Source organism: Carica papaya, chromosome 8 (genome assembly GCF_054855325.1).
Source record: "Carica papaya isolate Zhongbai chromosome 8, ASM5485532v1, whole genome shotgun sequence".
Taxonomy (NCBI): domain Eukaryota; kingdom Viridiplantae; phylum Streptophyta; class Magnoliopsida; order Brassicales; family Caricaceae; genus Carica; species Carica papaya.
This window is the reverse complement of record NC_142316.1, coordinates 435,779-447,410: the sequence shown is the minus strand read 5'-3', so window position 1 is coordinate 447,410 and position 11,632 is coordinate 435,779. Positions and strand designations below refer to the sequence as shown.

At 30.8% G+C, this 11,632-nt stretch overlaps 1 protein-coding gene across 2 annotated transcripts; it reads right to left on the bottom strand.

Annotated features, from left to right (window-relative positions):
- Nucleotides 1-786: 786 nt before the first annotated feature.
- On the bottom strand, nucleotides 787-3,186 carry LOC110807553 (Haloacid dehalogenase-like hydrolase (HAD) superfamily protein). Of its 2 annotated transcripts, none has more exons than XM_022032702.2 (9): nucleotides 3,049-3,186; nucleotides 2,453-2,552; nucleotides 2,305-2,370; nucleotides 2,132-2,229; nucleotides 2,014-2,051; nucleotides 1,794-1,881; nucleotides 1,374-1,700; nucleotides 1,212-1,277; nucleotides 787-1,127 (listed from the first exon to the last, which is right to left on the bottom strand). In XM_022032702.2, the coding sequence occupies exons 2-9, from the start codon at nucleotides 2,511-2,513 to the stop codon at nucleotides 972-974; spliced, it is 900 nt and encodes a 299-aa protein (XP_021888394.1). In that variant the 5' UTR covers nucleotides 2,514-2,552; nucleotides 3,049-3,186; the 3' UTR covers nucleotides 787-971. The 2 variants fall into 2 exon arrangements, with proteins under 2 accessions (XP_021888394.1, XP_088065597.1); XM_088209471.1 differs by lacking the exon at nucleotides 3,049-3,186 and adding an exon at nucleotides 2,698-2,884.
- Between the last annotated feature and the right edge of the window lie 8,446 nt (nucleotides 3,187-11,632).

Genomic DNA, 11,632 nt, shown 5'->3' with positions numbered 1-11,632 from the left:
TTTCTAACCCAAGCCCATTTTTTTCTCAGAACTCAGTTCAGCTTAACGATCTTTCTTCTTCTGGTTCCTCGATCAGCAGAAAGAAGGGTCGGTGACGATAGCCAGACCGAGGAACACGCGGACGGGGGGTGAAGAAAGGGCAGGGGGAGCTAGTTGCTTGGAGGAGGAAGAGTGTGATTCGCTCGATGTGAGGAGACGGCTGAGATTTGAATAGAGGAGAGGGGGAAGTTTGGATACAGTCGTCTGGAGAGGGTCCTTGTATGTTTTGAAGGTTAAAATGGAGGAAGGGAGAGAATGGAGAGGGCGGGAGGGAGGCCTGGGTGGAGGGGATTCTAGGAAAAGGGAGAATTCAATCTTCTCTTTGATTTGATTCGAGAGGTTTTGATTTGGGAAGCTAGGGTTTTGTTAATGGGGAATAGAAGAGAAATGGTCGAGAAAGAAGGGATATTTAAACAAGAAGAATCAACAGGTCGCCATTGTCTTCTGGTTTGAGGAAGCAAGAGAACAGAATTTGATTAACATTACTAAGTTTGGGTACCTGTTCTTGTCCCTTATTATTTTCTAAGTTCCTTGTGTATATATACATTTGATTTGAATTTGAATCTGGAGTTTTCATTAAGAGTTGATTGAACACCAAAATGGGTAAATTATATATGCAGTTGATTTCATTTGATTAATCGGATTAATCTGTGTTTTACAGTAATTTGAAAGGTTGATTCCCTTTGATTCATGGGGTTGTGTTATTTGCAGAGATGGAGAAATCCCAAGCTAGGTTACAACTTATAATGTATAAATTTGCATTGTAACAAGTTTCATTGAAGATTAAAATTTCTTTGATTATATATATATAAATATATATATATATATATGATGAGAAGGAAACATTTACATGATCTGGGTAGGAAATGGGAGATGCTACAATCCCCACAAGTACATGATTGAAGTTTGTGGCATAAACTATGACAGAAAATCTAAGCTCTGACAGATGTGTCCAATGGAAGCTTGGTGGTAGGGTAACCAACTTCCGACTTCACCTCCGCCTCCCACAGCTCCGGCAATGCTTCCTTGATGTTATGGATGCTTTCTAATGCATAATCTGCACCCTTTACTCTCTGCGAGGTGCCAACCTACAAACAACATATACATATATATCATCATCACTCAGCATAAAAGGAAGCATATATATAGTAAGCTTCGGAGGAGTTAGTTACCAGGACAGTGTGAAGTCCCACACGGTTCCCAGCCTGTATGTTACGGACACTATCTTCGAAGAACAACTGCAGGGGCAAAATTATGTAGGAATGAAATTTCAATAGCAAAATCTTAAGTCAATGTGTGTATAAGCATGTTGGTATCCAAAAGATTGAACTTACTGTTCTCTGAGGATTGATGTTGGCTATCTTGAGAGCCTTGTCTATGGCATCCTCATTTGGTTTGCAGACAATAGGAGTTTTGGGTAGTGCCACGGCTCGGTTAGGCTGAGCAAAATGCCCAAGTATATCGAAAATTTCGCCACTTTGAACATCATTTTTGGCAGGAGGAGCTAATCCCACAAATTCAATGTCATCCTCATCATCTGAAACACTGGCTTTGTGGGTAGGATTCAGTGTCTCAAAACAGATAATTCCCTCAAAACAATCCTCTAATCCAAGCTTGCTAAGAACTTTAACTGAATGGATCTTGTCCGCATTTGTGAATATCTATTTATAAAAACAAAATACAGGTTATGAGAAACGAGAACCAAACCCACATGGCCTATTTGTATCTGTGTCCAGTTATAAACCAGTACTTACAACTTTTCTGTAAGGCAGACTCATCAATAGACTCCTCAATACAGGATCTGGTTTTAAGTTCTCGTAAGGTAGTCTCCCATGAACGAAACTGTTAAACAAGGAAAATGAAAGGTTAATCACAAGTATAACTGCATAATCTGTGAGAATAGAATCTTCAAGCTGAAGGGAAGAACTAAGAAGAAGATGATGAGATATATAACATGAGAAACGATAAAAGTACCTGTGGTACTCATCGTAGTCAAAGTCGTATCCAATTGCCTGCAAATCATAAACCCGCATAAGTCAGGACTCAAAGAAACAACACCTCTGTTTGAGAATTGACAAAAAATCCTACATACCCTGAGGCCAGCCATTGTTGTCCCGTAATTCTTGTACAGTAAATTTGACAAGTCAACAATGTTGCTCTGATCTATGCCAAGCCTTTCAACCATATAATCTACATATACATAGTAATTTTAGAATCTGCAAAACCCCAAAAATAATCACTGGATCAAAAACTCGTACAACTTACCCTTGATGTTCTTCCCACATTCTCTGGCAAGACCAGAACTAACGGGATAGAGAGTATCGTCTAGATCTGCAAATCCATTCAAATATCAATTAGATTGGTGTGGTTTTGATGGTAGAGTTAATCGGAAAGGAAAGGAAGAACAATTTACCAAATAAGAGGCAGTCGTACTTTGGTGTCTGTGTCAATCCGTAGCGGTCCTCAAATTCCATTTTTGGTGAAGTAAATTATAATGCAGCGGATCAATCAACCTTGAAATTCGGTTTAAACAAATCGTTAGTTCCTCAATCGACAAATTTTCATGGCTGATAAATGCGTACACACACACACACACACATATATATATATGTATTGTCTTTTTTTTTCTAACAAAGACCCCTTGCCGACTCAGATTACCACAATCAACAGAGGAATCCAAGTGATAAGGATAAGCCTCTTTATTTAGTTCATGAACTGATTAATCACAACCACTAGAAACAGAAATTCATTGAACAGGCCCTTCGAAATTTGAACATTCATCCGGAAGAACTAAAAGTCCGCTTTAAGCTAAAAAGAAAAAAATAGCTGTATCGCGAGACGGATTTCCCCGCAAAAAGCAATCCCATACGCAGAACAAAAATTTCAAAGGGAAAAAGTTGTACATTAAACGATCCAATAAAAAAAAAAGAAAAGAAAAGAATCATCGACGGAGGAGAAAATGCAAGAAGAGAGAGACGAATAGAGAATCGAAAAGGAATATATCTTTACCGGAATCAAGAAAACCAGTAGAATCGCAGAGAGGTTTTCAGAGGAGGAGGAGGAGGGGGGGAGGAAAAAATGGAAGGCAGAGAAGGGTTTATATAGGCCAGGGAGTTGGATTAATTTGAAAATTAATTAAAAGATTACTTTGAAGACTAATCACGTTTAATTTATTTGGTTAAATTAATAATAAATAAAATGCTGACTTCTAACATTATTGTTGAGAAGGTAACAAGGAAACATCTAACTTTTTTAAAAAAATATATATATATATATACATACATACATATAAATATATATATCTATGTGTGTGTATATGTAAGTTGTATTTTGTGGAATTTCCCATTTGAATTGGCTACAATTCCTTATTACCCTCTCAAAATACAAATTTTACCCATTTCTCAAAAATGATTCTCTTAACCTTTTAGTTTCTGTAGCACAGAGTAAAAACTCGGTTCGAATCAAAAGTTCGGATTAAATCAATATTTCAGATAGACGCATCGGACTAAGTTTATATACGATTTATCGGTTGGTTCGGGAGATTAAAAATATAAAATATTTTAAGTATGCTTTTTTTTTCTTTTTCTTGATGTTTTCAATTGGGCGTATTCCAAATTTTTGTTCCTTGAAAATGCATTTTTAGTTATTTTTAGTTCTGATAAAATATTTTCTAACTATATAAATTAATGAATATAATAGAGATACAATGAACTTAAAAAGTGATCATAATTGCGTGCTTCTAATGATATGCTGTAGGTTAATTTTAATCCATTATTGTAGTTTAATCCTCATAATTGACGCGTATAACAAAGAAAACTAAAAACTTTTAAGTGAAAATGAGAGGATAATATCTTAAAAAGTGATTTGCTATCGAAAAAAGCAAAGTGTCGGTATAATTAATTAGATATACTACAGAAAAAAATATTTGTTTCTCTCAAAAATGAAATTGGTAAGCTTGTTTGATACTGAAGGAGCTAGCAACTGCTGATAAGTGGCATGCTTGGGTTCTCCTTCGTTTTGTTGAGGAGTGCTAACACGTGAAGTTTGATGTAAAATGACTTAAGTATGAAAAAGTTGTCGTAACAAAGAAGAATTACTTGAAACTATCAGATTTATGAGCTATAAGATACGTCCAAATAGTATGTGAAAAATCTTCAACAACAATGAGGATGTAAAAGACACTAGAATTACTTGAAACTTTGTAAACCTCCCGATATCATAATGGATTAAACTAAAACAAGTATCGACATGTGTTCCGTTGACAAGGAACTGATTTCTTGTTAATTTTGCGTGTTGATAAATATCATAAGAGTCTAGTATGTCACTAGATTTTTAATGAAACTGAGAAGATAAATAAAACAAGAGATGAAATAAGGCTTAACAAGACTGTTGATATGATCAAATGCTCTCGACAGAAGTAGGATAAATGTGTGCACTAGACTTCAAGTAATAAATCTCATCTCTCATTTCACAATAAGTGGATTATACAACATTTAAGAGATGATATCTAGTGAATTTATCAACAAACAATAAGTGACTTTTGAACTTAGGTATATATAAGTAACATTCTTGATTATAAGGAGCTTGGAGACACTTTCACGTGACGAACATAAGAAATTAAAATAGAAAACTTATTACGTAATTGAACAAGTAAAGGGTGAGTGAGTGAAGTGGAATAGAGGAACTTAAATGAAGAAGATATGATATGATCAAATGCACCACTATCAATTATCCATTTAGAATCATGATTTTCATTTGGAAAGATCTTATTGTTTACATGAACTTGACCATCTTGACCAAGGTTAAGAAGAGAGAGAAGTGATTGACATTGTTTTGCTGTGAGCACAAATGGTTGTTGTGATTACGTATTGTCATTATAAGGTTGATCGATAGGCACACAAAAGATGATTTATTCATCTTTGGCTTGAATCACATTGTTGGCGGTTGAGGAGTGTGTTGATCATTAAAGACCCCACTAAGAACTACAATAGCATGACTAATACGTGAAAATTGGTTAGACCAAGGCTTTTGTCCAAGATAATTAGATGTAGTCAGTGTTTGCCGATTAGCAAGATAGTTGATGGGTTTAAAGCTTCCATATATAAGATGACTTGGTTTATAGCAATATATACAAAGTTTTTTGGATTTGGAACGTGTGTTAGCATTACTTCAACAAAGGCAACAGTCTCACCAACATGTTTAGCAGAAAAATGTAATAGTTGTTTCTCTTCTTGAGTGATCAAGGCTTATGTATTAAAAAAAAGTAGGTAAAAAGTTCACTGTTTAAGATTTAAGAACGCATTATATTAAATATGTTATTAAGTTAAAGTAAAGATCAGCGTACCTTTCCTTGTTCACATTTAAAGAGAAATTTCTTAGTAACACCATATTAAAATGGAGAACCATATAATAAGCACGCAATTCATCCCAAAGTCCCTTTAACTTGGTATCATTAATGGCGACATAATAATTTTCTTGTTACAAGAGGAATAATGTTAGTTTCAGTTGCTAAACGTGTGACACATTTTCTTGAGAGACTCTTTCTTCAGGATTGATCCATATTTTATAGACTCTCTAAATAGACTAGACCTCTTTGTAGTTCTCTAGTAAGTGGATTAAACAGCCATGGTATCAATATAGAATTATATTTCTCCCATGCATGAAAAATTGGTGAGTATACTAAAGGCTTCGGGGGAAAAAAAACCATCAACAAAACAAAGTTTGTTTCTAGTACGAAGAGCATCGATAATAGCCTTTTCCCAAGTGAGATAATTATCTTCATTGAGAGGATTTGAGACGAATTTTTCTTGGATCATCAAAAGAATTTTTTTTTCGAAAAAGAAAAAGAAAAAGTGAGAAAGGATCAAATAGAATTATAGTTAAATATTGAAAATTGTTTCTGTTGTTCATGTTAGAAAATTTCAGTGGCAGGGTTTTAGCCAGAACCTCATTTAGTCATATCGGTTAAGTATTGACAAAAAAAATTTAAAAAAAATAAGATCGACGCTCTATAAAAATTATATCAACTCGTTTATTTTATTGATTTGATACAAATATACATATATATATACACAAGATAAGAAATATATGATTAAAAATTGATCTAGTAAATCTCCTAAAGTGATTCCTATTTAAATCTATTCATACGGACGTATCGCTAAAGTCATATCTTATTTGTATTAAAACAATAAAAGACTAAACATTGAATTTAAAATTCCATCAAAAATTTTAATTTCCTTTACAAAATTTATAATATATTATTTTAAATTCATATAAAATTTCATATGCCTTCAAATTTTTAATTATTTTAGATAGAACTATCAACACTTATGTAATTAAAATAAATATAACTTTACAAATAAATGAAATTTATTTCGAATGTAGTTACATAATTTCATATAAAAAAAAAAGTTAAGAGCATTTTCACTATATTATAATTAAACTAAGTATTATGTGAAATTAACAAGTAACTTGTTGATGAACATGCAATAAAATATCTACTTTATACATATATATGTATGTATGTATGTATGTATATATAAAGAAAAGGTAGCTCATCAATCTCCTCATGTTATGTGCATATCAAGTTGATGATTAGTAAAAAAAAAAAAGCAATGACAATAATAATAAGATCAAACCAAACTCAAAACTAATCCAAAGAGTAATCAATTATGAGATATGGGTCCCTCAATATATGTATATATATATATATATATACATACACATATATAATGAGATTAAGGTGTCTATGTCGTTAAGTATATAATTATTGGCATTCACATCCCCTCTTTGTGTTAAGTCCTCTATAATTGAAGGAGGGGAAGACAAAGAACTTACGTTTGTGATCTCATATATATATATATATATATATATATACATATATATATATGTATATATGTGTGTTTGTTGTGTAGACCAATGTCCTTTCTTGTCTACTCAAATTTGAACACACATACATGTAGATCCTTGATAGAAATGTAATATCAAATATTTTAATCTTAATTTGTAACTCACACGCTACTCTTTGCTACCATTCAAATATAATATATGTATATATATATATATACATATACTTACACTACATATCAAATAACAATAAAATTAATGGTAACAATTGGGTATGTAAATAAAATTATTAATTGAACAAAATCGAAAATTTTAAATTTATCTTACTATTTCTAATACCATATGATTTTTTGTGTGGGTAAGATTCAATAATTAGTGAAGTTGCGAAGTCCAAGATTGTTAGAGTTACTCAATTCTTAACCCCACAATACAAAATTCAAGAAGATTAATTTATTAGCAAATAAAAAAAAATACTCATCATTTTCACAAACATATATATGTATGTGTATATATATATATATATAATTACTATATGATGCATGACAAGACTAGAAGTGTTTCCTAAGTTGATGGGTCGTCACCAAAACATAAAATAATTAGAATTGAGTGTGTGGGTATGTATAATATATATATTTATATATATATATATTATATATGTGTGTGTATATGTGTATATAGAAAATGAACATATAATTGGAGCATATGCCGCCATTTAGTGGAGTGAAAAGGACTAACCCAATTATAGAAAATACAAATGGGACATAACTCTTTGCTTTTATATATATATATATATGTATATATATAATTATATATATATAATTTTAATGAATCTAAAGAAGAACCTAATTGGAGGCACTTGCAAAAAAGTACAAGAGAAGTAGATGAAAAAGAGAATTTATAACCCAATTTTTTTTTTTAAATTTTTTTATTTTGACCCTTTAATTTATTGTTTATTTTCCTTTTAAAATATATAAAGGAAAGATGTTTACGTATATGAAATATATATATATATATATATATATATATATTGTAGTAATGATGGTGGGCTGGGTCTCTTGAAAGCACCCTTTCTAACTTTTTCCTTCAATAATTTCAACCCATGGGCTGGCTCTGACTATGACCTTTTTTTTATTATTATTATTAAATCATTTTATATGTATAAACATGTAATAATTTAAATATAATTTTATCTTTCATTACAATTTATATAATGTATAATACATATACATTAACCGATCATAAAATAAGTTCTTAATAAAGACCGATAGAATACAGTTCTGAATTTGGTCATTCGCTCGTATAAGATGTACAGTAAATAGTAAAAGATACGTCTAAGAGAACTAAAAGTACAAAATATCATACCCACGTAAGATTTACGGTATAAAACTTGAATTCACTCGTATAGAATATACAACTCAGAACATCCACCCCTCGTAGGGAATGTTGAATATATAATTCATCATGTTGTACAGCTCAAAACTCGAATTCTCACCCATATACTTTTTACTAATTCGATAATACATATACATTAATAATATTCGTAACCAATCATAAAATAAATTATTAACAAAAACACATAGAACACGATTCTAAATTTGATTATCTACCCACATAAGATGTAGAGTCAAGACTCGAATATTTACTCTCATACAGATGAATAAAGATAATTAAAATTACAAATCATCAAGACATATAACTCAAATTTAAGCATCTACCCGTATAAGATTTACAATATAAAACTTTGAATTCACTTGTATAAAATGTACAACTCGAACCTCCACTCTCGTAGGAAACGTTGAATATATAAATCATCCAGTTGTACAACTCAAAACTCGAATTCTCACTCATATATTTTTTTACTAATTAGATAATACATGTACATTAATGATACTGTAACCAATCATAAACTAGATTCTTAACAAAGACACATAGAATTCAGTCCTGAATTTGATCATCCACCCACATAAAATATACGGTCAAAACTCGAATCTCTACTCTCATAAAGATGAATAAAGATACGTAAAAGAGAATTAAAATTACAAACCATCAAGACATATAACTCAAATTTAAACATCGACCCGTATAAGATTTACAATATAAAACTTTGAATTCACTTGTATAAAATGTACAACTCGAACCTCCACTCTCGTAGGAAACGTTGAATATATAAATCATCCGGTTGTACAACTCAAAATTCGAATTCTCACCCATATATTTTTTTACTAATTAGATAATACATATACATTAACGATACTGTAACCAATCATAAACTAGATTTTTAACAAAGACACATAGAATACAGTCCTAAATTTGATCATCCACCCACATAAAATATACGGTCAAAACTCGAATCTCTACTCTCATAAAGATAACTGCAAATACAAATCATTAACACGTATAGTTTAAATTTAAACATCAACCCATATAAGATACACAGTATAAAACTTGAATTCACTCGTATAGAACGTACAACTCGAACCTCCACTCTCATAGAAAATGTTGAATATACAAATCATCCGGTTGTACAGCTCAAAAACTCGAACTCTCACCCGTATAAAATACATAATTCAATACTTAAAAAGATCCTCATTTCAATACTTAAAATGAGTTGAATTACCAGCCACCTTTCACAGATAATTGGAAATATAATTTTTAATTAATCAATTGGGATGGTTGGCTCTGGTAGGTGAAGGGTGGTTGACTGGGGAAAGGTACAGCAACGGAGATTATGCAGAATGTGACTCACGGGGTGTATATATATATATATATATATATATATATTTGTATATACATATTGTATGCGCATATATATAATGCATACAATAATTAATTAGAATTAATTAAATAGTTAATTATGTAATTAGATATTTTTTTGGGATTTAATTAAGTTGTTAATTAGAATCATTAGTAAATAGTGGTGGAATGATTGAAGAAATCGTCATCTAATTTGCAACTCATTGTCTAAATTATTTGTTGATGACAAACACTTAATAATTATTTTCGGTTAGGAAGTATTGGATGTGATATCTAATAATATATATATATATATATATATGTTTTGCAATTATCATTAGTACATACACAATATTACCCACAAAAAAATAATAATAATAATAAAGACCTATATAAACATTGAAATATTCTTCCCTTAGTTATTTTTATTATTATTGCATTATATATATATATATATATATATATAGAAAATAGATTTTTCATTTCATTTGGAAAAAAAAAATATTGAAAGAAAAATCTCAAGAACAAAATATTTAAATAGAGATAATTTTTAATATGTATATTCTTGAGGGGGGCAAAAAAAAACATAAAGAGATAGTAAGAGAATAAAAAAACGAAAGGCTTCGGTCAAGCCTCGGCAATTCACTTGATTAACGTATCTCGTATATATCATTCAATCTTTCATAGTATTTCTTTCAAAAACTAAATTCACGGGTTGGAACACACATTTTTATGTGATAAGCTTAAATTTCTTTAGTATGTGTGTTTATCTGTTAAATACAATATAACATATCTCGTTATATTATTTTTAGCTTAAACGCAGTCACTTTAACGTGATAATTTATTGACAATGAAAAGCAAATACAGTATAATATATGTCACTACATTATCTTTGGTCATACTCTCGCTACCAGAAGCACAAGCTCAAACCCTAAGTCTTTACACAAATCTTCATACGTGGTTTTATAACGGTAGAAATACGTATGTTTATCACGCAATCAAAACACGTACTTTCACATGATAATAAGTCACACGCAATATATTTCGAACATCATAGCTGCATTTCTATTACTAGACACGCACTCAGTATTACTGATTTTGTTATTACATCCAGTATCCATTACATTTAATTTTGCAAATCGGATTAACTCGAGGTAGACGCAGTCTGACTCTTAAATTAGTTAAGCCATGATATTTTTTAACAATATAAGGACGCTTGGCATTAGTAATACGGTACGATCATTGGCTCGGTCCGCTTACGTGCATCGCTCAGTGTCCATCGTTTAGAATCAAACTAAATCGAAGGGAAGAAATAGATGGATATTTTAAAAATTGAGTGACTAAAAATTATGAAAATTGAATTAATATAAAAATATAATTATTGTATGTATGCATTATGAATTTTTTTTTTTTTATATGTGACACGTGATTTTGCTTGGCATTAAAAAGTAATTAAGAAAAAATTAAAGGGTATTCACGTGCATAATTAGCATTTAATTAATTATGTTTTTAAAATGGTAATTAAGTTTTGAAAGCTGTCAAGCATTTTAAATACAAAGCATGAGTTGGACAAGTGCCAAAGTGTGTTAGGCTGGATATTTATTAATTACAGACTGTACTACTTTCTCCACTATACATACATACATATACATATATATATATATATGTGTATGTATGTATGTAGCTATGTATGTATCTGTGTGTGAGTGCATGTCTGTATGTAGATGCAACCCACTAATTCAAAGAGAAGAAAATAATTGGTGAAGGAAGAATTATTAGTCTTTGGTTGGGATGTATACATACACCTTCCCCCTTCATTTGCTTTTCCAACAAGGAGATTCAATTCAAGTTTATAGAATTTTTAATTTTAATTTTTCAATCATAACAAGTTTATAGGTTTGTGTTCTTGTCAAATGTATTGGAATTACTTATAAAATTTCATTTTTGCTTCAACCAAATCTCCAATTTCGTATCGCAACCACGTTAAAACCGTTTATATTATTTTCTCGATCGT